This window comes from Xiphophorus maculatus, chromosome 9, assembly GCF_002775205.1.
Source record: "Xiphophorus maculatus strain JP 163 A chromosome 9, X_maculatus-5.0-male, whole genome shotgun sequence".
In the NCBI taxonomy this organism is placed as follows: Eukaryota; Metazoa; Chordata; class Actinopteri; order Cyprinodontiformes; family Poeciliidae; genus Xiphophorus; species Xiphophorus maculatus.
In genome coordinates this window covers 18,606,959-18,633,001 of record NC_036451.1, presented here as the reverse complement: position 1 = coordinate 18,633,001, position 26,043 = coordinate 18,606,959, and the positions used below count along the sequence as shown (strand labels likewise).

At 38.1% G+C, this 26,043-nt stretch overlaps 1 protein-coding gene across 1 annotated transcript in view; it reads right to left on the bottom strand.

Annotated features, from left to right (window-relative positions):
- Positions 1–26,043, bottom strand: part of ell (elongation factor for RNA polymerase II) — a 37,445-nt gene that overhangs the window by 6,871 nt on the left and 4,531 nt on the right. Inside the window, exons 2-8 of the mRNA XM_023339977.1 lie at positions 18,498–18,542; positions 8,042–8,163; positions 7,107–7,270; positions 6,382–6,632; positions 6,128–6,252; positions 3,499–3,574; positions 243–843 (exon numbers count right to left, since the gene is read on the bottom strand). Of these exons, the coding sequence (XP_023195745.1) occupies positions 243–843; positions 3,499–3,574; positions 6,128–6,252; positions 6,382–6,632; positions 7,107–7,270; positions 8,042–8,163; positions 18,498–18,542 (1,384 nt within the window). The remainder of the gene's footprint in view (positions 1–242; positions 844–3,498; positions 3,575–6,127; positions 6,253–6,381; positions 6,633–7,106; positions 7,271–8,041; positions 8,164–18,497; positions 18,543–26,043) is intronic.

Genomic DNA, 26,043 nt, shown 5'->3' with positions numbered 1-26,043 from the left:
CTTGAGCTTCTATCTTTATCTTATTTAAACCTGTGTATAAACTCAAAAGAGAATATTTCCATAAAGAACTGATCAGAGAATATTTTGGACATGAAGTTGAACAGCAGGGGTCTCACTTTAGACACTGAGAAGCTTTCAGGTCACATGATTCATCACCTACTCAGTGGGATGACTAACAGACCTATATACACAAAGTAGTATTTTATTGAGAAATACACAATGTGTGAGTGTGCTGGTCTTACCTGTGCTTTTAAATGCAACACTGTTCTTGAAGAGTTTCAGGCTCATCTCACATGCTGTTTTGGGTTCAGACGCAGGCTCCTGACAGATCTTTTTCTCCTTCGCCCTCCCTTTCCCCTTGTCCTTGCTTTTCTCCTTGTCTTTATGCTTTTTAGACTTCTTTCTGGATTTGTTGTTAACTGCTGAAGGGCCATTGTCCTGCGGGCCCTCCAGCACAGTGTGCCCAGAGGACGATGTGCCTAAGCTGGGCGCGGAGGCCACCGTCGACACGGACAAGAGCGATGGCGGCTGACTGAGCCTCTCGGACAGCGTCGTTTCCTGAGAGTCGCCGTCCCGCCCGTTGTTGCTGGAGTCATTGCTGACATCAGATAAAGCCTCGAAAGGACGGGGGATGTCCAGTACCGGGAGCGGCTGCGAGCCGGACGTCATGCCGCTTTCGGACGTCGACACTGCCGCTCCAGACAGCGCGGCACCAGGGTCTCCTCGTCCGCACGAAGAGCCGAGCTTGCCGTTCATTTGGACTGTTGCAGCCTTGCTGGCAAGGTGTGATATTCTGGGCTTTTTGTTGGCAAGAGGGTCGATGAAGTCAACAGTCGGCCGTTTCTGGTGAAAAGTAAGACAGGTGTTAAAGAAAGGTGCAAATATATGCAAGAATATATTACAGAAAAGCTTTTATTCACCAAAATGTTTGTGTCCAAAACACTTAAAATTAGTACTTGAGCTGGACTTCTATCATCCCGAAGACGTTTCATCCTCTCACCCAATACCTTCCTCAGTTCAGGAACTAATATTGAAAGTATCAGGCTCTTTAGTTTTAATCAGGAGCAATCACCCTGATGGGGCAATAGAGACAGAGGTAGTGCCAAAGGGAGTGTAAAGGTTACTGCCCTCATCTGACACTGAATTGCCCCTTCCAGATGATTGACATGTAAAAGCACCAGGGCATTTCTGTGCAGTAGTAGTGCTATGCAGCTTAAATAAGGAAGATAAATGTGAGGGAAGTGGAGAAAAAGAACAAGTGGAACATACATGTATTCATATATGATAAGATTCTTAAATGCTTCTCCCAGTCTTTATCTATGCATGTATAAAGTAGGATGACTTTTTTTTATTCAATGATACTAATGAGGCCGTTGTTGTCACTAATGAAGGATGTTTTCCAAATACAATTTTTTGGTACGTTTTCTCAGACAGAGACTAATCAAACCAAGGACAAAACACCCAAACACAAGCTCAGTGGTTTGGTAAATACAGTCCAGCACAGTGAAGAATGGTCAGACATCTACACTGGAGAAGCAAAACAGCAGCTACACAGATGAGCCAACTCAGGTCAAGATTCGGAGGTTTATCTATATCTCAAGGACAAAGAACACTCCTTCAAAGATAATAATGTACACATTTTGGACAGGGAAGACCGATGGTTTGAGAGGAGTGAAAGAAGCCATCTATGTGAAACATGAAAAACTAACCTTGAACAGAGGAGGCGGTCTAAGATTCAAACCTCCTTAACATCTACAGCATAGCCTTGACTTGTTTCTCCAGGCGGTTTCACAGAAACTCGTACCTTGAGACATTTGACTAAAACTGCAGACATTGTTGTTGACATTGTTAGGGATTTGTTGGGATCGTCTGTGTCTACGATACTTAAAAAGGGAATATAATAGAGGGTAGGGCCAGGGTTTTACTTGACCTCATTAGTGACATCAATAAGGCTAATATCGCCCTTTCTGTGTGATTGTTACTGATTACACATTGTAAACCTGATCCTTCCAATCTAAGTTTTAGAATTGAAGAAGCCTTTTGGATGAGAGGTGAAATGTCTTCAAGAAAAAAAGAGAAGTCCAGTTGCCTTCATTTTTAACTTTCACGATTACCATGTCCAGATGGCTGAGAATCTAAACTAACATCCTTAAAATGGGTTATTTTAGCATAACGCTGGAAAGACAGATCAAGAACCAATTAATGATTGGTTTTGCATCTGCAAGACAAAAATAATTTTACACAACTCGTCCAACACCTTTATATGAGAACAAAACCATCCATGGATGGACCCTCCATGCACAAACATCTCTAAAAATTTCACATTTTTGTGATATAATTAAAAAAAACATTTCACCTCTAAAATCAAATATGTTCTGCATAATTCAACTGAAAATTAAGTTACTTGAAGAAAAGAAAAAAAAAATGAACATGACAGAATAACCTGACTGGACTGACTTTGACGAATCAGTTTGATTCAATGTCAGCAGTAGATCTTGTGTTAACCTTAACTATCAATTATTGTGAAGTTGATTTATAGGAAACTTCAGTTTCAATTACAGTCACAGTTTCCAAAGAGTCTACTAGGAATCAAAAGGATCACACTGTAAAAATGTATCAATCAGGAGAAGGGTACAAAACATTCACAACACCAACATTTCCCAAAACCCTGAGGCAAATTGAGATATGAATTCATGAACCCAAACTTTACACTTTCAAAAGGCACTTTCAGGGAAAACAAAAACAGACATTATAACACCAGTGAAAGATAATGGTGGAAGCATTATGATCTAGGATTTTTCTGTTGACTTGTTCAGGATGTTTGGCAATTAAAGGGTGGAAATATGAGGCTAACAGGAAGTAACACTTTTGAAATCTACTGTATTTGTTCAGTGAGTATGAAAAACTGCACTGTGGAACTTCCTGATTTAACCCACATCAACCTGACCACTACACTAAGCTCTCTGTGGCTTCTTGTAAGAAATAACCTACAAACTAAGCCTTCAGTACTCCTGTCTTTTACGCATGTAGGGGTGTGTGTGTGTGTGCGTGTGTGTGTCTGTGTTGTGTTTGCAAAGGGAGGAACTGGAAAGAATGGGGCATACAGTAAGTGTCTGGGGTGAAAACAACCTGGAGGGAAGGAACTATTAATAAAACAGAGCAGGTTCTCGTTTGTCTGCCTAATGGAAACGTAAATAATCCTGCTGGCCATGTGTTTGTAAGCAATGCAAGTCAAATGGAAGCAGTTAGACATGCATTACAAATTAAGCTGTAAAACAAAAATACACTCAAGAGAAAAAAAAGTTAACACAAAAATTCAAACCAGAATAAATTTATAAAAAGGGAAATAAATGGTCTCCTGTGTCTTAAAGTGATGAAAAGCTGAACTGCCATAGATGTAACATGCAGTTACATAAAGCTGCAGTAAAAGTGTCTCAGTCAACATGCTTGCAAGGTGTAAAGGTGACCACCAGGTGAACGAGGAAAGGCGGGACTCACCTGAGATGGAGAACTAGATCCCAGCTCTTTAGGAGGACTCTCTGGTACAGGTGCAGAGCTGGTTTGGGCCTGTTTTCTGTGTGAATTCAAGCAAAAACAGGTGGAGATCCAATTAAGTAGCTTGAAAAATATCACAGTCAAAGCTAAACTCTGTAACAGCATTAACCAATAAAAACATCAGCAGTATCTTCTAAAAGCTCTTCATTTAGAGCCACTGCCTGAATTTGTCTTCTAAAACATTCCTCGAATGTGAGAAGCGATTAAGGCACGAGAAATTTTTACATTTGGACATTCAAAGTTTTCTACTAAAACCAGTAATTGCCATGATGTTCTAAATTCAACACATTTAAATACTTTAAATTTAAAAATGCATCACTCAAACGACACAAAAACTATTGAGCTTTCATCTCCGTGATGACAAGTAAATTACATGGAAGAGGACTTCGGAGACAAGTTACAGTTACCGTGTGAAGCTGAGTGGGTAGCTATGACAACTGTGAAGGAGGAGGTACTTGACAGAACAGCATTTTCATCACAAACAGATTATGCTAATTTTCAGTAATTAAACCCACACATTTCCGTTAGTTTAACCCCATTTAGCGTGTTTCTTTAAGAAGCATTTAATGGATAATTCTCTCTTTTTAAAAAAAATCTCAGACACAGTTGAATGTTTATTTTATAGCTTAACAACTACAGCAGATTGATGGAAGATAGTGAGACGGAGACCCGACACTCTGCAGTGACAGAAAGAAAGTGAGAGCTAGAGAATATGGTGGTGTGGCTCACTTTGAGAAAGGAAGACATTTGGCCAGTGGAATTATGAAAACAATCGTTATGTAGTTGTTTGGAGGAGTTGAGGCACTGGTTGTGTTTGTTTCTGAACTGCCTTTATTCCTGGCCACCCCCACACAGAGCTTGCATGACTGCGACGTTCACACCTGCTTTGGAGGATATGCACTTTTGGCTTCATTTAGCCAAGCAGAAACATTACGGCTCCAGGTACGAAGAGAACCTCGTGTTGTAGTAGAGCAAGCTGTTAGGCAGTAGCAGCCAAACAAGGAGCCGTGTTGATATAAAACTATCCAAGATCAACTGATCATCTCCACAGAAATTAAATAAAGTCTCAGGATTTAAAAAAACAAAACAAAAATCAAAGCAATGATTTTTATGCATGTATAGCATGTACAATAATGGTAAGAAGTAAACATTAAAGCTTGCTCTGGATTAAGAGTGCACAAATAGAGATTACATTATGGTTGCAAAATTAAAAGGTGCTCAGAGCTGCACAATGTTGCCACAACTGATGACAAATTCAGTTGTTGGGCACGGTTTGGCATGGGGACAGTCCCGCAGGCAGGGAGTACAAGTGAGGCGAAAGGCAGACCAATTTGGCTGGACCTTGGACGGACGCCACCTCATACACAGGTCAGCATGTGCTGGAACACTGTTGCATCATGCGCGTTCCAGTCATGTTGCTCTGCTGCTCCTGCGTGACTTGCTGCATGAGCTCCAAACTCTAGAGGAACTAAGGCGGGGGTGGCAGAATTAGGTGGGAGGCTCTGGTTGTTAGTCAGCTGATGAACTCACAAACTGAGCTCAAAGTGCAAGAAGAAATGAGACACACAAACAGAAAGAGAATATTCACATTTGGACTCTCTTACAAAACAAAATAGGTCTGTGAACTCATTGGATGCACTGGGAATTAAAGAAAAAGAAATCCATTTAGAGTGGGATAGTTCAGGGGCTGCTGCTACCTTTGTAAAACTTTCAATTGCTGACTGCCTCAAGATACATCTGCGTTATTATTTACTACATTTCAGTAAGTTTTATGAACAAAACTTAAAACAAACCCAAGAAAAATAAACACTGGAAGAAGGCAGAGCAGCTCAATTCTTTCACAGATTATTTGTCTTATGTTATTGTTATTATTATTACTAATAATGATCATTTGAACAAATATATTAAAACAACTATTTTTTATCTCAAGGAGCTTAAAGCTTGTGTATGATTTTTTAAATGGCCTTACTTTGTGTAAAACCCAATAAGCAGTAGGAAAATCTGCAGAAATTTACATAAAATTAACTTTAGAGTGTTATTTTCCAACAGGCAGCTGGAAAGGTTTTTTTTAACAGCATAAACAAGCATTTGGTTTAAACGGATGAGTTCTCCACCTGCAGCATTGCCCCGTTTCTGTGTTTCTGGTAATTCTGTGTTTCCTTTAAAATGTTACTGAACTTTGTATCAATCCCTCTGTAGCAAAGCTTGCATAAGAAGGCCTTATTGATATCCTTTGGCCTTTTCCTGTTTCTCTTCCTCATAGGCAAAACATCTCCAAAAACAACTTTTCTGCTTTTGTCTTTTTGACTAAACAAGGTCAAAAAGACCTAAAATCCAGATGTACTTGCATTCTATCAATATTCTTTACACAAAGCTCGACCTCAGTCAGAGCGTATGCAGGCAGTTGCTATTTTGAAGGTATCAGAGTAAAGAACAAGTGCAGAACAGTCTTCTGATTTTTAGCTGTAAGAAGCATTGAAAACTGTACAACCTTTTCTTTGTACTTCATAATTATGTGCTGTTTGTGTTGGTCTACCACATCCAATCCTAAAAAAAATACAAGGTGACAAACCTGAACAAAATTCTCTTGAGAAGCTGCTGGTCTCCCTCCGTGTATCCTGGCCAGTCCTTCTGGACTTCCTTATACATAAAATCCTTCAATGTGAAGGTATTTTCTTTCCCATTCAGATTGGCAACCTAAGAACAGAAACATAGCACTACGTTAATACACCAATCTTCACCAACTAATCTGGGGGAATGACACTGAAGATGAAAGTGAGTGGAGAAAATGAAAACCCCAATGTCGTAGATGTTTCCATGACTCACCTGTTGCAGGTGGCTGTCCAGGGATTCTTTGTCTAGCTGTGACAGGCCGTCCTTCTGCAACCTCAAAATCAGTTCGGGTTTTTTGTAAGGTTTCAGGGCCAGCAGGTGTACGAGGCGCTCACGGAGAGGCCGGTGCTGAGTCGTGGCTTTCTTCTGCGTGCTGCTGGAGATGAGGACGGGCCGAGACGTCCTCCGTGATGGGGCCACGTCTGAAAGCGCAGGCGCCGGTTTCCGGATCTGGACTTTCTTACCTTTGAATGTCAGCCACACATGAAAAGAATTTTTCTATATACAAACACAACTAAAAAAGTATAAAAGTTTTTTAATTTTGTACAGAGACATTTATGGTTTTCCCTTTTGGGTCGCTGTACAGTTGAATGTTTTATTAAAAAGTACTGCACGGTAGATATGCACTGAGAAAGTAGCTGGTAAATGGAACAACCTCAAAAATCATTTGCTATTTGACCCAAACAGCCTGTCAAATCCAGGGTGAACCAGTTCACAAGAAGAGCAAAACTACATCACTGGATGTTTGCAGATTCTTTCACTCTGACTCTGTAATTTAACTCCTGACATGTTTACGGTGTCTAAGTGGATGGTCTGATTGCTCTTCTCAGAAACTAAAGACAAACTTATAAGCTAGCAGTCTTGGGAAGCTCAAGGCTAAAAGCACATTATGCATTCTGAGCAACAGTATGTTCGAGTCAATATCCAGCCTTCCTCACCTACATATCTCCCCCCTGGCTTGATGACGATAGCGCTCCTACTGCGAGTCGTCTCCTCAGCCTGGGCCATGCTTTCTCTGGCCTTCTGGTAGGAGTCGTCGGTGGCTCGCACTGTGATCTTGTCCTGGATGCTGCCCAGACAATCCAGCTGAATACCCCCTTCACTACCAAAACAAAGAGCAGACATTAAGAAAAACACAGGCTGGAAGAGGAGAGAAGTTGAAACACAACAAGTATGAAAGGAAAAAAAAACCCATATTGATTTGATAGCCAATTGAAATAAAACCAAACCATACTCACATGCATTACATGCAAAAGCCATTTTTATTTTTCAACTTTTCATTCCTACCTAGAGTTTGAATAAACCTTCTGTGGGAACGACAATTATTTTTCCAATTTCCTCCAACCAGCCATGGTTTCCCACTGTGCAGCTCATTGAAACATAAAATCTGATTCTTTCCTGACTTTCCGACTGTTTTTTTGATTCTCCTCCACTTTGGCAGAAAATAAGATGGTGCAGGCACAGTCTGTAAAAGCTGAGCTCGGTCATTTGGGTTTCAGGCTGCAATTCAAACCTGATTAGGATCGAGGGAGAGACTTAAATGAACTCCGCCTGACCCACATGTTAAAAATACTTTCAGAATAATTGGTGTCAGAAATCTGAAAATGACAAGATTCTCATTGTTCCCCTTTCTGTTTCTGTGCCCGTCTTTTTAGGAACTAAAATCCAAGTGTTTTTATTCGATTAATCATGTGTTCCATTTTTGGACTCATTAGTTCTTGTGTAGTTTCTCTGCTACCAAAAAAAGTCTTCAAGTTACTGTAGTTCACGAGTGCATCTAACAGAGGTTTGTTCATTCAGCTCAAAACTTGTGTGAAGTCAGTTTTTACTGAAATAGGGAAAAAAAGGGATGTGATTTTGCTTTAGCTTTCACCTGGTGATGTACTGCTGGATGCAGTCGAAGCTGCCCTGGGGGTTATCTCTGCCCACATTCGACAGGTCGAAAGTAAACGTTTGCAGCTCGCTGGAAGTTTCTGACCGTGGAATTGAAATCTTCTGTGAAAGACAGAACAGGAAAAAAACATGGACAGCTTAAAAAATAAAACGCGTTTCTTGATTTAGAGTCCAATTATCATAGAAATATATATTTATTTTTCAATTGAGTAATGAAGTTATGCAAGATGCACTTATGACTTTATAATCTTTGTAAAAAGAAATAATGTTTTGCAATAGCAGAAAAAAAATCCATCTAATGCCACATTGTATCATATAGACAGGGCCGGATCAGTGGTATCAAGGTCTTAAGTATTCTTTTGCAGCAGGCACCCTGACCCCTCCCCTCCCTATTGCTGCACACTGCATTAAGTCTGACAGAAGAATCACACTTTCCTGTTGATCAGAATATAAATTTGACCATATGGAAATATTTCCATTCACCAATAAAAAGCATAGATTGCCAAAAATCAATGTGCATCATTCATTACTTTTTATTTATTTATTTTTTTAAAGGTAACAACATATTAAAACTACCATAGGCAAGCTACCTACGGTATGTCTGTCTCCTCACACCCAGTATTGATCATTCTTATGGAGAAACCTTAGATACACAAGTGCTCTCACTCACTCCCCCAAAGGTCTTTGAATTCAGGTGTTTAGAGATACACTCTATATTGGGCTGCAGTTGTCACTAAATAAAGTTTGTAATAATTAGTACTGTGCGCTTTTCAGTGATTGTTGTTGCTACGTTTATCGCCGTTGTTTCTCAGTTTGTTTTTTTCCTGTTTCTGCAGGTGGAGAAGCAGACTTCTAGGGTGTTATCTTGCAATCTCTATTCTGCTTACCTCTATTCTTACCTCTTCGCTTTCAGCTTTTAGCCCCACCCATCTAATTTTTTTTTCATTTCCCCCCTTTTGTATCAGTCTCCATGTGAAATGCATTTTAATATATATTTAAGCTGCACTGTCGAACGCTGTATACAAAATATTTATTCAATATGTACTGCAGCAGCAAGAATAACTGTTGTTTTTATGCTTAATAAAAGTATTTAGATAAAAAAAACAAGCTGATTGGTGGTTTCTAAGTGGAAGAGATAGTTTGAAATGCAGCAGCAGAAATTTGGAAACTGCATCCTGGTAAGCCTTTTCAAAGCCATGTAGAAGAGGGAGCAGAGGAAGAAAGGGTGATCTTAAAGCCTCCCATTTTACCTTCCATTCAGGGATAGGTTTGTGTGCGAGGTTGGCTGGCTAGCTGAATTTGTACGCTGTCACTGCATCACACTGATTCAGTTCAACAGCACACAGAAGCAGCAGCCAATTAGATACTTTCGGACTCCAAACCCGGGTCCGCATGACCAGTCAGCAGTTCACTGGTAATAGCCTAACCTGTATAAGAAGCTCAGGATGTGAGTCAGTGGATTTTATCTGCGCTAGAAGTGACATGTGGTCAAGATGCGGGTCGCTCTGCTCTGTTCAAAGAAGAAGATCTCAGAGATGTGAGAGTAGAGGATGAGTTGCAAAGAGCGTGTACCGCAGCTCACCTAGACAGAGCTCGGTAGCTCACAGAAGGTTTTATGGTCTGCAGTATCACATTAAGAAGCAGAGGAGGATTGAGAGATAAAGTTTTGGAAAGGAGATGATAGTTTACTATAAAAACTATAAAAAAAGTGCAATAAATGTGTGAGTCTACTATCTAATGGTATAGGTGCTATGTGGTATTATTACAACTAATCCCTTTACGAAAAATCAATTTAAAAATAGCCACTTAAAGAAACAGCCAGAAAATCAAAATACAAATAATTATTTTTCAGTTCTCTTATCCATCTGATCTACTTCTTATTTAAAAGGGTAAAAAAAAAATCATATTCTCAAGTTGTCTGAGCTGTTCTCTGAAAATCTTTAATCTGTGCTTATTTACAGTGAAACTACCTTCTAAAATTAAGTAATCTTTTGCTTTCAATCTCAGTTAAGGTATTAGGCCAATGTAGGCAAGTAAGAAGGGGAGACAATGACATGTAACTCATTACACTGATGCCCTCTTTTAAAGTTATTGCTTTTTGTCATGTTGACACAAGAGAGACCGATGTTTGGCCTTGCACACACACGCACACACACACACACACACCCAAACACACAAAAACCAGCTCTCATAGCAGTGGTTGATCTCCTGATTGCCTGAAGAACATACCCAGTCTATTTTTGGGAGAGGATGGAGCTGGCACACGCAGTGCAAGCTTGGCCTCAATTTGGAGATTCTTATTGTTTATCGATGTGGATGCCATTGTTATGATTGTAATTACACTTCTTATTGTGAGGAACACTATCCAGATGCATGGAGTGCATAATAAAAAGGAGAATAGTGCTGGGGGGCAATGTTCTGCTGAGAGACTTCAGACCCCGACAAACACGTACCACCTACCTAAACACTGCTGCAGTTACACACACACACTCACACAACCTTCATGAACATTTTTACAGTGGCAGGATAATGCACTCCTGTGAAATTTGAGATCCAGCTGGAAGAGTGGTGGTGATACTATGTCTTGGAACCTGCTAAGGTTTGAGACTCGACAGCTACAGTGCTGTGAAAGATTATTTTCTCTCTCTCTCTCGTGCAGATTTCATCAGTTTGTGCTTTTTGTCATAATTAAATTTGGAGCATTGATATCATCGGTTTTAGAGCAAGAAAAGCAAAGAAATTACAAAGAGCAAATATTAATTGACGATGTAATTTATTCAAGTGATCAAAAACCTGCCTGTGCCCATGTGGAAAATAGTTTCATTCAAACAATAAAACTACCTGTCACAAATGAAATCAAGTTTTTGTAAGTAGAAGCAATGAGTGGAGGGATTTCATTCCAATCTTTATGGGATTGTTTTAATTCAGCAATACTGGGGGATTTTAAAACGGCCTGTTTAAGGTAATTCTGCAGGATGTTGATTGAAGTCAAAACTTTAACAAGGCCAATCAAAGACAGGTGGTCTTACTGGTGGGTTCTGGATTACTGACTATATAAAAGTTTAGAAGCAGATTGCTGGACATTCTCCCTGAGAATATTCTTGATAAGAGACAAAAACTCAACTTTCTATTGATTACATCACATCAACACTCTACCACTGCTGTTTTTGATCATCAGTATGATACTCTGTGCAAGTTTCTATTGTTGAATCATAGCCACAAACTTTAAATTTGGCAAATGAAACCTGTTATGCTTTGAGGCATTTATTTGTCCTTTAGTTGTCCATTCTCTCCTGGGAAAGTTCAGCACTGTCCAGCCTACTCTCCATTTGCAGATAACGGCCATCGTTCTGGGAAAGTGAGTCCAAATATCTTAAGAATTGCTTTTTAAACTTGTCAATAACTGTGATTCTTACTTGTTCTTGCATTTCTTTAGTTTAGGACATGATGTGTTGCTTTTTGAGGTCTGTTTAGCCTATTTTGTGTTGTATGACTGGTTCTATTTAGGAGAAATCTTGATTTAGGTCAGTTAGTCATCAGGCTCAAAAGCTTGGAAAGTGAACACAGTTTTCCAAAAATTAGGCGAAAGTGATTTAAGGCATGATGGGCAATTAATTTTTTTTATATAGACCTAGGTGTTTTCAAATCTTCGAACATCCGTTTTTTTGTTTTTATTTAATGACCTGATTTTAATTACGGTAGAAAAAAAAAGAGCCTGGAAAAATCTAACATTTGCAAGCAAAAAGAACATCAACTTTGCAAGAGGGAGGATAAATAAGGTAAAAGTACAATCCGCTCTATGTTTAACACTTATTTGAAAAGACAGATGAAGAGCGAGGCTGACTGTGTTAGTCCAGATACAATTAGGAGGCAGAGGAACTGACTGAAAACCAGGGCACAGGGGTGTGACTAAGCAGGCTCACTGACACACTGTAGAGGATGACACCGCGAGAAGAGGCTCCTCCGCACCAAATGGCTCGGGTTTCACTTGAATAAACATTATAGCTGAACCCACTCTGAGCACACATGCAAAATAAGAGTGAAGTGTCTAGAAAAGAGAGGGATTCTTACTGAAAACCCAAGCTGAAGAGCCCCTTTTAACCCAAAAGCAAGACAGCGTTCCTCTCATGTAGGTGAGCTGCGTAACTGCGCCACCAAAGTCTGTTCGTATATGCGTGTGGGTACCGATGAAATATGATTCAACTGCATAGTGATATTTGTGTAAACTGACACCGATTGTGGCTAAAGAGGTCGCAAAAACAAGGTTTAGCAGTTTGATAATTATAATATCTACTACGGTAAAACTTCAACTTAAATTAGATTTCTGATATGTACTGGCAAAAAGAATAAAAAAACATTTAGTCAGAATATAACAATGACTTTAACTCCCTCTTTAGCAGCAGCCTGCCAAGATATAATCTAGCTGGAGATGACTGCAATGACTCATTAACGTCTTTCTGAAAAAATAACTTAAAAAGCATAACTTACACATCAGCTTTACGTAAAAAATTGCCAGCCTTTCAGTGTGACCTTTAAAAGCATTCAGACCTGTAAACTGGTTTGGTTACCGACAAACCCAGACCCCAGAGTGTGGAAATGGTAAAAACAAAGCAAAGAAAAAAACATGTCTAAGAGCAGCCACTGAAGAGGAGTTTAAAAAGGTCATCTCATGCTTGATAGGGCTGGAGAGGAGAAAGAAAAATCACAAAAACACGTACCGGCAGAGATTAAGCTGTAATGGTCATGTTTTTGGAGGTAGGAATCTGGTCTAATAACTTATTATGAAAGCATTGCACAATCTGGTATAAATCATGAAATACATGTATTACCAGATATCACATGTGTGATTCTAAAAAGAGTGAACAGGAAGACAATGTGTCTAACATGACTAAAATTACCAAGAATCAGTGAGTAAAAGTGTAGTAAACATGAACAGACACAATCTGACCTTTCACCTCATGTAACTGCTTTCCTCTAGGGCGATTTAAAATATCTTTGCTGGACATTTAAGCACAACAAGCTTTTAAGTCTTGCAAAGGGAGACAGGGAATCGAAAAATATTTATGTTTTCTATGACTTTGAAGGGTTGTTCTGAAAGGAATCTATCTAGATGCCTCTCTGTATCCAAAGGATCTTATTTTGCCAATTCAGAAAAGCATTAAAAAAAGATCCTGATTGGTTAACTTTATTAATCTAGCAGAATCTGAAAGCAAACTTCCATTTTTTTTAATTTAACAAAATGGTTACACTTTGGAAATCTTGAAAATAAAGCTTGAACCAGCAGATGGTAACTTTCACATTTTTGTTCTCGCTCTAGTCCGGGGTATAAAACTAGGGTCCTCAAAGGCTGGTGTCCAGCAGCTTTCAAATGTGGCTCTGCTTAAACTCAAATCTGAGTCAAATAATTAAATTATTAGCAGCTCTCTGTATATCTTCATCTCCTGCTGATGGGGTTATTCAGTTATTGTGGTACACAAGCCCCTGAGAATTGAAGTCTGAGTCTCCTGCACTAGTTAGAAGACAGGGAAGAAAAATATACAATTTCCACCAAGCAGTGATTTGCACAATATTTAAAGCTTGCTTCTAATTGGCTTATTAGCCAATTATCACAGAGTCCAAAACAATGACTCTTTTCCTCCAAAACCCCAGCTCCAGGTGAGACTTGAAAGCAGACAAACACAACCAACAAAAAGTTTGTCCGTCAATCGGTAAGAAAAAAAAAAAATCTGCTCAACAAGGTGAGATGTGGACGCAAAAAAAGGTTTTCACCACAAGGTGTAATTGTTAATTCCAGCAAAGCTGTTGTTGGAAGCCGCTTTTCCTCTACACCTCCAGGAGAGTTAGGATTCCTCAGTGACTTTCTTCAACAGTTTCAAATCCAAAGTAGGGAAACAATCCAAGCATCCAACGAACTGAGCCAGAACTAAGAGCTTTCCAGTTTCTGAGTGATCTCCTGACTAACAGAGCCGAACCCAATAGCCAAAACACAAGTTCTGAAAAATTAAACAGCTGTGTCTGACTCAGAGAAGGCATCCTCTATTCCCATTCCCTCCTGCCAGTTCTGGCTTGGGCAGCCAACTGATCAAAGATGGTTCCAAAACATTGAATTTTTCCCTCAGTTGCCTTAGACTTTAAAATTAGACTGCAAGCCCCTTTCTTAAAACTGTTGAGATATCAGTGAACATCTGATAAGACAGATTTTTATTCAGCTTTGATATTTCAAATGTTATTTCAAAATTCCTCTCCTACTCTGTAGAAAGTAGTGTACAGAAGATTTAGATACTATATGTGTTTTATTTCTCTTGTATTTATCTTCTGTGATTACTTACTAAAATCATAAGTAGACTCATTAAAAAAGACACTTCTTGATTTTTTTGAATACATTGTTGTTCTTCTAATTGTTAGTGTTACCGATGCTAAGACATTGACATATGCTTTGTGCAAAACAATCTTAATTTTACAAGCAGCCTTCACTGCATAGCCATTACTTTTATTAAAGATTTATACGGATTCCATACTTTAAATCTTTTCACTCTAAAAGAAATTTGTGAAAGCTTTACCAGAGCTCAGAGAGAGAGAGAGAACGTTGTACCAGATGAATGAATCTTACTGAATGAAAAGTGGGATCTTGTGACAGCCAGACCATCTGTTGTATAATTTAGCCACTTTCTCACTTCTTACTGGCATTCTGAACTAGTAGCAACAAATATTTTTCTGGGCAAGCCTGCGGCATCAATAAAATCTTCTGCCAGAATGAATGATGCAGGCAGATGATAAATAAGCTTTGCAACACCGTATCAGCATGTGAAAGGCAGCACTATATGTGCCAAATATGTCACTAGAGGAGGATGCTAAAAGCCAAGTAACGAAGGACTTTCTGCAACATCTTGAAAATGAGATCTAAATCTCAATGGGGTTTACCTGGTTAAGTAAAGGAAATAAAAAATTTTTAAAAACATAGCTTTAACAAAAACAGGTAAAGTGAGACTGAATTTTCAGTTCACATTTTCTGAACAGACAGGCTGATTAAAAGAAGAATTAAAAAATAGATGAGGTACAAGAAAATGTTAGCACTTTTTCAGCATGAAGTAGAGGAATCAGAAGATGAAGATATAACTAAGGGATAAACTGTACCTTTCAAGAAAACAGGCTACACTGTTCAGAACTGCAATAAATGTATAATGAATTCCACCTACAAAACAGTGTCTGTACTGGTGGAAAAGGGCCAACAGCTAGCAAGGAACAGCTTTCCTCCAACAAACACCCTCTTCAAAACTGAAAGCAGGCTTCCCTCCATTAATCTGAATGGTGAAAGCAAGCTTTTGGTAGGCAGATGGTTCATTCAATGTCCTTCCTAGTAATTTTCTCTTTCAAATTGCTTGCATAGTTTCCCCAAAAAAAGGATTCCAAAATTGTAAATGGCCCATTCTGCAGGTCTGGTTAACAGTGACTGGCACAACTGGCATTTCACATTTTTTTTCGCTTTAGCAGAAATCTGAACCCTTTACTGTAACAGAGCTTCGCAATAAATTAAAGCATAACAGAAAAGTTCATTCATTCAAGTAATTCAATTCAAAAAGGAAAAGACATGTATATTACATACTTTTGTTGCACAGAGATTGAGATTTAGAAGTGTTTGATATTTCTGATGATTAAACCTTACAATTTTTACAAAAACGTCAAAAGATTTTAATGCAAGAATGTGGCTCTACTGAAAGGTCGGTCCATGTACTATTCAGTTTATGAAATTAATAATTGGTCGGGGCTTCTTTGCATGAATTAGTGCATCCATGCAGCACAGCATGGAGACAATGAGCTTGTGGCTCTGCTGAAGAGTTAAAGAAGTCTAGATTGCTTTAGTAGCAGCCTTCAGCACATCTGATGCCCCTCATCTTCCTCTTGATAAAACCCCTGATCAACAGCGAGGTTTAGGTCGGATCAGTTTGCAGCATCTCCATAAAGCTACTCAGCAAATGCAGGCATGTGGAACGGCACACTAACAACTCAGCTTCTTTAGCAAATAATAAAAATATACCACGCTGTGTGTAATGAAGATATATAAACATTCGGGTTTAACTGGATTACAGAAATACATTTACTTCTGGATGGTATTCAAATTAAGTGGGATGCACCTAAAAATCAGCAGGTGGTGTGTGATTGCCAAAAGGTTTAGGTTCTTCTCGTCACTGAACGTAAATATTCAGTTTGTCTCATAGACCCTTTTTTTCCTCCCCACAAGATTTCTTTGCATCTATCCCAATTTATATTCTAACGTAAGGATGAATGTGGAGGTCTAAAAAAATAACAAATCCTCATGAGAATGGATCTCAAACATCCCAATTATTCTCATACCAAGTTGTTTGTTTATGTACGAATCAGAAAATGTTACCTGAGCTTCAACGATTTCCTATTACGACACTTAATGACATATGTCAAGGTAAAGTCAAATAATCAGTTGAAAGTAATAGTGTGAGTTAGGCCAATCAGTGCAGGAAATAAAATGTAGCAGAGTAAAATTATACCTTTCCATATATGCAACATCATCGTGTACGGACATGTTAGAAGTTTCTGCAGTTCTTGGAATGAGAGCCACAAGAAGCCTATAATTACAATATTCTGGATGTGGCTGCATTGCCAGCAGAGTGTTTGGATATAGGAAATCACCAGCTGTGCCAGCCAAGAGCATGTCAAAGTAACCTGAACATTTGCAAAACAGAAGAGCACATAAACCCAGGACCAATGTCAGACTGAGCACGCCCACACACGTTAACCATTTGTTTTGTCTCTTTGTGAATACCATTACTAGCCAATACAGAAATACTTGCACAACTGTATGGTTAGTTTTCTTGACACATTAGCAGCAACCAGGTGCAGGAATAAGGATGTATTAATACAGTAACATAAAAACCCCCTGTCTAATACATCCATTATCACTTGTCGGTGAGTCAACTTTATGCTTTCACTGACCTGCTTTTAATGCAGAAGAGGAAAGCAAGCAGATGTGTGTTGAGTGAACATAATCCTTGCTTCAGGGTTTAATTATATGAATATTATTTGCCCTTTTCAGTCTGTACAATTAGGTTTTTTTTTCCATGCCAATCATTTTTCTCACTGTGTGAAAACTCTGCATAACTACTCAGATTTCTTCCTGGAGAGTTAAAATAGATTGTATTTCTATAGAAAGTACCACACAGGCAAATAAAACTGCTCCAAAACTAAAATAAATAAATAAAAAAAGACAATCCAGAGAATCCTAGCATTTCTCCAGAGACGGATGCTTCGTGGTCAAATTTCGCAAAGCCCTACAATGACTCCTATAATGGACAGAAACATGAGTATGCTAAGTATGCTGAAAAAAAGAAAAAAAAAACTCAAAGCTGATCCATCCTTCAGCCCTTATATCCACTGACCAAAGACAACATAGGAAAAAGAACATAAGTCACAAAAATATATGGACACAAACAAAAAAATATATTAAAAACGCATTGATTGGTCAAACTCAAACTTCTGGCCACATTGATTTGAAACCCCATTAAAGTTTAAAACATCTCTGGAAAACATCTCAAATAATCTCAAACTGAAAAGTACAGAAATGACCTATTAATTTGAATATATGGGGGTCGGGTGGTTTTTTTAAGATGTGGGAGAACCATACTCATAAGAGTGCTTTAATATAATTACCTGTTTGAAATACCAGTACACACTAAGTCAAAGTGGATAAGATAAAGATCATCACAGGATAATGATTTAAGTCAAGATGGAAATGATTCACAAAATAAAAGGTTCATCTTGATCTCAGTCCCCAGACCTCAATCCAACAGAAACGTGAGTTTAGCTGAGGAAAAGAAATCAAAGGGGAAGACTGGGGCTGCATTACTAGTGAATATTAAAAAAAAAAATCTCATTTCTTATACTGGGATTCTTTTTCTCACTGAACAAAAGTATGCAAATTAAAGATAAAATCTCTTCCTGTTTGAGGTTATAGCACTGCAATTATAGATTAGTACATTTTAATGTTGCAGTTTTTAATATTGACCATAAATATGGCTAGACCTGCAAACCGAAGGAAAATAAACAGCTTTAAAAAAAAAAAAAGGAATACAATGCAGGTAATAACACACAACAAATAACAGTGAAGCAATAATTTAAGAAAACAATGCGAGCTTCTGTTGCTTTGCTTTCTAAGAAATGAAACACTGGGGAGTGGGTGGACATGAATTTACAGCACTGTGTGTGTGTCAGCATCAAAATGATGAAATCTTAAACTAAGCTGCATCTCATGAAGGCTCAAACATGTATTTCGGCACTAATAAATATATTTTAAAAAATCAGGAGGTTAACTGTAATGCCTCCAGAGCAATACCATATAAAGAAACAATGCTTTGTAACACGTGCATGAATGGCTGTGCTGAGGTAGTGAAAGATTGTTTGCTTACCCCTTGGTTTCCATTAAATCTGACGAATGGCTGTTGTGACAGGATCTGCAATAAAGAAACAGAAATTAGTTTAGGCTTTATTTTGACTTGTAAAATATGTTCAACTCAGGCCACATCTCAAAAATCATATTTTCAATTAAATGATTCAATAAGCAAAATTTATTACACAAAATTACATCAACTCCTCAACAGTCACTCAATAGCTAAATGAACACACCTGGGCACTGGAGGGGAAAAAAGCCCTGATTGCTGGCATTTTACCAAAATTTCATCAGCTTACATTAAAATCTGTGTCATTACAATTCAAAAATTTCACTAACATAAAGATCCTAAATATGGTTTGGTTTGCAAAGCTGAAACTCAACCAACTACGAGAGCTCTGCAACATTTATTTATTAAATACAGAAAGTGGAGAAGATTGGTCGTAAAGCACATCATCACATAACAAAAACGCCTCACACCAACCATCAGGTATAGTGCTGGGATAGCTGGTTCACAGAGAGTCTTCTGCAGCTACAGCAGCACCTTCCAGTGTAGGGCCAGTTGTGAACGCAGCTAATTAATTTCTGGTCAAAGGTAAGGCCATCTGTGACAACTAAAGCTACGCCAGCGCTGGCTCATGCAACAGGTAAAATGTAGCTCATCAGATAAAGAATGAACATTTTCCAATGGTCTAGTCAAAGTCCAAAATTCAAAACAACTGAAAACCTGTGAGGGACCTGGAGAAACCTCAGTGCAAGTCATACTAAAAAAAAAAGAGCTGATGTACTGGAAATGAATTTACAAGGAAACAATCTCAAGATAATAGTCAAGTCATACAGAACAAATATTTTCAGGCTGATAGAGGTGGTCCTTCAGACCACTGGGTCATAGAGTTTCCTTTGTTTCTCTGGTCACAAGTTTAAATTTGGGCTTAGCTTGTTAAATAATGCAATGACGAATTTAAAAGTAAGATTGTATCTGAATTTAAATGTTACATTAAAATTCAGGCAACCATCTCAAAGACATGGTCGCCTAATTAATTGGTAAACCTTCACTCTCTGAAGGTATTTTTACAACCATTGCACTAGTTTGACATTCGGTCTTCCAAAGGTTATTGGATGTTCCTTTAGCCAGAAAGGAAGACGTTTCTAAAGATTTGGGGACAAGTTATTCTGCAGCATAAACAGATATGCAGCCATTTGTTACAGATCAAAACAAATGAGAAAACAATGGACCTCTGACTGAGAGGACAAGGAGCATGACCCCATTTTGTACATTAGCAGTTTTGGTTGTACAATACCAGACTTTATCAAGGTAATAAATTGAATCATTCTTCGTGAGATGTTTTGCACTGACAGCATAAACATTAAACAATAGTTTAATGTCATTTTGTATGATCTCATACTCTAGATAAAAGCCATAATGTAAAGCCAATAAACATGTCTGGACAACGTTTTTTATGTTTTTTCTTAAACAAAGATGATCCTTTCTTGTTTTTCACACAAGTCATCAGGTCTGTATGGGGACAACAACCACAGATCATAAAAGTCTGATATTCTTCAGGGTTTCCCCTAGAAAACCTGCTAACCCCAGTGGTACGAGTGGTAGCTCGTTTCTGTTTCTGTGTTAAAAATGTAAAACCTGGTGACTAATAATAAATACACTTGGGGAAACCCTGAGTGTCTGGAATTAAGAACGTAATTGTTTAAAATGTCACTTTGTTTCATGCATACAGGCAATTATTGAAGTTTTTATATTAAATGCAACAAAAATATTTAGCAGGATATGAAACAATTTATCTTGAGGATAAAATATTTAAGTCATGATAATGTCATAGCTAAGTGATATGAGATACAGTCTTATAATTATGAGGAAAAATGTTTTTTCAGAAATGGGGTTCCACAATCTATACCAAATTGGGTTTCTAAAATGTCTTGTGAAACAACTACAAAACTTTTCACCCAACCATAAAGGTCATAAGGTTCCTCTAGACGATGCAATATCTAGTACAGTTATTACTCAACTTCACAGTAAAAGCCCAACGTTTTCTGTTGCATCATCCTGACAAAACATACAAATATCTGGACAGTTATCCCACTTGTTTTCAACATTAGTAATTCTCTGCTTAAAGCTGTAAGACAAACCAAATTTCACAATACATTTAAGTTACTTATTTATGAAATGATGTTTATTTGCTTTAACGCCTGATATTTTTGAAGCAACGAAAACACATGAATAAATATATTACTTTAAAGTAGTAAAACTTGAAAGTAAAATGATTTCATAGAAAATATTTCAATGCTAGGAATAACTAAGAAATTATTAAGAAGGAAAAGATGCACTAAGACACAACAACAAGCATCTCAAGGAAAGGTTTTGTCATTGGCTGCATAAAGTCAAACTAGCAACTACTGTATGTGCAAGTACATTTTCAGAAACTCTTAAGATTTAAGTGGAGGTTTAATTGGCAGCTGTGTGGTACATGCTGGACATTATAAAGACACAGAACCACTTTGTCTGACAACCAGACTAAAAACAACAAAAAAAGGGGGGGAAAGGAAGAAATGCTCTAGTTCACAAGCTTTACAGAAAGAGGCCGTTTCATTTCCTCATGCAATGTGCTCGCTCAGAGCACCAAAACTGACAAAGCAGCTCACTATTCCTGAAATTTTAAACATTGCAGGTTTTAGCAATCCCCACCCAACAGTCTCCCCACTTCCCCCGCCACTCTGGTAACACTGCTAACATAGTGCTATCCTCAGCCTGTTCATTTCAATGGGCTGCTGACATGTCACTATTCTCTGGGACCTGAGCCCAGAATGTTCCACAGGGCCAACCTTAGTGACAGAGATTGGGTCCTGATCACCGATCAGGGCTGTGGATGCTCCCAGTCAGAGCCAACCAGCAACAGAGTGAGGATCAGCTTGACAAGGCTCCTCTTTGTTGCCAAGCTCACCATTCTGAAACTAACCCTGCTTAAAACGTGTTGCCTATTTCACCAACACTTTCCGACTGCATATTCCCGTTATTTTGGAAAAGCAGCTGGCACTATATGAAGAAAAAAAAAAAAAGAGGACAATCTTGAACCTCAATGTTTTTTCTATAACTATGGTAGAGAAAAAAAAACAATCAATCATCCCTTTAAGACCCTAACAACAAACAAACAAAAAATCAGCCAAAAATCATTACATTTATGGAAGTCCTTTTTATATTTTAAGTGGAAATAGGCAAACAAATGGCCAGGTCTAAATAGGTATATGAGCTGAAATTATCAGGTATTTATTTAGCATCACTGCCACATTGAGATGTTCAACTTGTCTAAGATTAAAGAAGTGGAAGGAGCAGTCTGCACTCTACAATGGTGAAATGACAGTGTCTATATTGCTGATTACATCTTTCCACTCTGGCCCTTAAACATAGCTGAGATTATGAGCCCAAGTAACAGATGTTGGCTTTATTGGGCCCAGTTATTGGTGCTTTTACAGGAGCTGGCTCTTCAACACTACGAAGACATCCTTTGAAGCTTTTCATGTCTTTTACTGATGAATGCATCAGTACGTTTGATCTTGTGCTTCAAATGGAGGCATTACTTTAAGATGTATGCACCCTTTGTAAAAGTAAGATCAGTTTATGTTGCATGTGACACACACACCTCACAAGCTGCTTCTAAAATGACATTTACAAACAGAAACAAGGTAATTTACAAAAAGCAAAAAGATTTTTATTATCTTTACAGTTCTAAAGTTTTTTTTAAGGAAAAGGGTGATGCTTTGAAAATATATATATTGAAAGGTGAAAAAAGTGAGAAAAAATTTTATATTTTAACAGGATAGACCAGAAAATTTAACATAAACAAACAGTATCATACACTCTTTGGCCACTTTACTAGGAATACCATATTAGTACTATTTTGGCACCCATTTTGCATTTAAATGTCTTGTTTTTAAGGTGCATAGATTCAACAGGGTGTTGAAAATGCTCTCTTAGGGATTCTGGTTGATTTTGGCAAGAGAGCCCCATGCAGTTGCTGCAGATTTGTCCACATTGTTCAACTCCTATTACATCACATCCTCAAAAATGCTCTGTTGAACTGATATCTGGTGAAAGCGTAGGTCATTTAAGTACAGCGACCTTCCTGTCATGTACAAAAAAGCAGTTTGAGAAGATGTGATCTTAATGACCTGGTGCATTATCCTGCTGGAAGCCACAGTCAGACAATGGGTACACTGCAGTCTTAAAAGGGATGATCGTGGTCACCATCAATTACTTGGGTAGGATGTGGTGCATAAACAATATCTGACTGGTGCTAATTTACCAGTGTTGTGCATTCAGAAATGGTATTCTGGATACTTTCCCATGGTAGACATTCGAAGATATCTTAACACCCTTTCGTACGACGCGCCATCCATTCACCCAGAACTTGGATCTTTAGTCTCCAGTTGAGCTCCCTGCGCCACGGCCACACAGCTCTACCAGCAGCAATTAGCAAACACCTACAACACGCTTAAGAATGGTTGTAAACGTCATCAATGGAGAAGAATTGTTGTGATGACGTGCTGCAGCTAGAATATTGGAAAGGGTAGGAGGATCTTAAAAAGAGTGACGCCAATTTCAAAGCATCATATTGTTATCAATCTAAGTCAGTTTACCTTTAAGTTGTTTTTGATACAACATTCTCATATTAATTGAAGGTAACCTAGCTATTTGATTGTTCTATAAAACTGCACTATGTGCCTGGAAGATACATAACTGTCCTCTTTTGCCACTATATGAGATGTACCTAATAAATTGTCTGGTGAGTGTTTAAAGCAGGGGTCTCAAACTGCATTTCTCAAGAGCCAGAGTCCTGTGACTTCAGATGTCTGTTTCAGCACACCTGGCTCCAATATTAGCTCATTAGCAGAGCTCTGTAGAGCTTCACTGCATGCTGGTGAGGCAGTTGGACCATTTGATTCAAGTGTGTAGGACAAGGGTCACATTTAAAAGTTGCAGGACTCCAGCCCTCGAGGACTGCAGCTTGAGAACACTGATTTAAAGGAAGAGGAGTGGTACGCAATAATTAGGCTGGTGTGTAACCTTTTCTGTAATCAGCATGAATTGTAATGGCTTTAATACTGCTGCTTCAATCACACTGCACTCACATTTTCTATGTTGACGTTGCAACGTAGAAAATATGCTTTTATTAAACAAGTGGTAGCAGAAGAGCAGTCTTGATAACTTGCATTGATATATACAACTCCAAACACATTTGACCTTAACCATGTCATTTTCAGGTTCTGAAAAGTTCTGCAACATTTTCCCCTAAATATTCATTCTCTTGTTGCACTCAGCATTTTTTGGTGCTTTTTAGAACAAAGGGGCTGTTGGACTCACTGCTTTTATTCCTGTTTGGCAAGAGCCACTTGCATCATAAACAACAACCTCAGAAAAACGGAGAATGTACCTGTGCAGCTGGGACAAAAGAAAACACCTCGGGCCGGCAAACTCCAAGCTGCTGTTTTTGTCGCAAGATAATACAAAAGCAGCATCACGCATAAATTCAAAATTAATCAATGATTTCTACAAACTCTTCCACATGCAAATATCGTCAGGAGCAAGAAGCGAGTTCCCTAGTCAGAAGTTCCTCTAAAAGAAACACATTATTCCTTTCTATTGTTGCAGAAACAGAGAGGTTTGCTGGAACAAAAAGTAGAATTTAACAATAAATGTGAATTTGCAGAGTGCATTAGTGTTGTGAGTTAAGTGTTATTCAAGAACAAGTGTTAAACACACTAATGTGGACTATACTTATGACATTCTGTTCACTTCTGTAGGGCCTTTATTTCATATAAACATATTTACCCTCATACGACAGGAAATTCTTTACAACATAGGTATAGCTGAGAATAATGATATAACTCAGGTTAATGGATACTGCAGTGCATCAACCTGCTTTTATATAGTTGTCCACAATCTCAAAAAGCATTTAAATAGATCTAAAAAAAAAACAAACAAACAAACAAAAAAAACTTGAAAATATAAGCGATCCAGTATTGTAAGCATCATTTACACTTACTGAATGTCTTTATAAGGATACTGCAAATATCATTGTGATACATTTGCTGACAAAATGTGAGTTAAAACAGGATGGACCTAAAAAGTATGTCATTAGCTTGAAAACAGTCACAAAAATAACTGTGTGTTACATCTGTATTAAAGGTTGTTTTTTTTTTTTTTTTACTTAAAGGGACTCTCCTATTTAAAACAAGCAGAGAAAATCCAGCACCATGTTAGAGGGGATTCCATCAAGGTTTTCCAAATTCTGTTTAATTTTATTTTATGCAATCTCTTAGGGCTAATAAAACATTTTTCAGCTGAAGGTTATAGACATACAAAGCTCCAAATTGCTGCTGGTTCTAAGGCAATACGTGTTGTGGGAACACGTATTGCCAAAAGACACAGCAGGTCAGACAGTCTGCTGTGACACTGCGTTGATATGGTCACTTGTAGTAACGCTGTCACAGGACAGAGGAACATCATGACATTTAGTGAGTCATATTTGGCTTTAGTCATTACAGCCGTCCCTGGCACTGACCCGTGATCTGCTGAGATGGAGGAATAAGCATTCCTTAAATAACCATGGTGCTGGCAGACCAACCAAAGTTGGACAACAAAATCCAGATCCATTACTTCGCTCCGATCTCATGAGGGTTGAGACAGGGCGTAGATGCCCAGGCCCATAGCTTGCCACGAAAATTAGTTTTTTAAATCAGTAATACAATCTGATGATTCAGGTTTCAACACAAAATATTTACACCAAAAATGTATTCAGACAGAAAAAGAGGAAATGCAAAAAGATCCCATATGCTAGTTGTGCTAATGTTACAACACTGATGTTAGAGAGCAACTTAAAAAAGGTCAATGAAGCTCCTGAAGCTGCAACAGTGAAATGGTAAGCCTCCAGGAACACATAAGTTCACACTATCTGTTTAAATATTAGCTTCAAAACACAAACAGCTCACTGACTGTGTTCATAGAGATGAACTTTGTAATGCAAAAAAAATGTTTCAGACAACAGCTCAGTCGGCCATTAAACGGTGAAGAAATTAAACAATCCAGTGCAACTTTCCCTGCTGCTGTAGTTCATTGCTAAAGAAAATATTCAGCAAAATGATCAAAAGCACAGAAAGTCTACAGAGCTGCTGTCGAACACATCTGAATTAACTATATCCTTATTTACTCTGTATTTTTTTCTATGCTTAAGAACCATGCTTGTCTTGAAGCAAACTTTATTTTAGCATAGAATTACATTTTACTTCTCACTTTCATGAATCAAAACTTGATTAATCGCACGGTCCAATTTTCATCTCATCTATTTTTAAAGGTTTTATTTTTAAACAGTGCAATACCCAGTCATTAACTATGTTATAGTTACAGCAAACTGCTGAAAACTTCAGTCAAAACATTAATCAAAAGAAGACTCTGGACATCAAATAGCAGTCTAAAATATCAATATTAAGGTCAGGAGTCTGTCACCAATTCACCTTAGGGTCACAAGTTTGGCTTCGTATACGATTGATAGTTT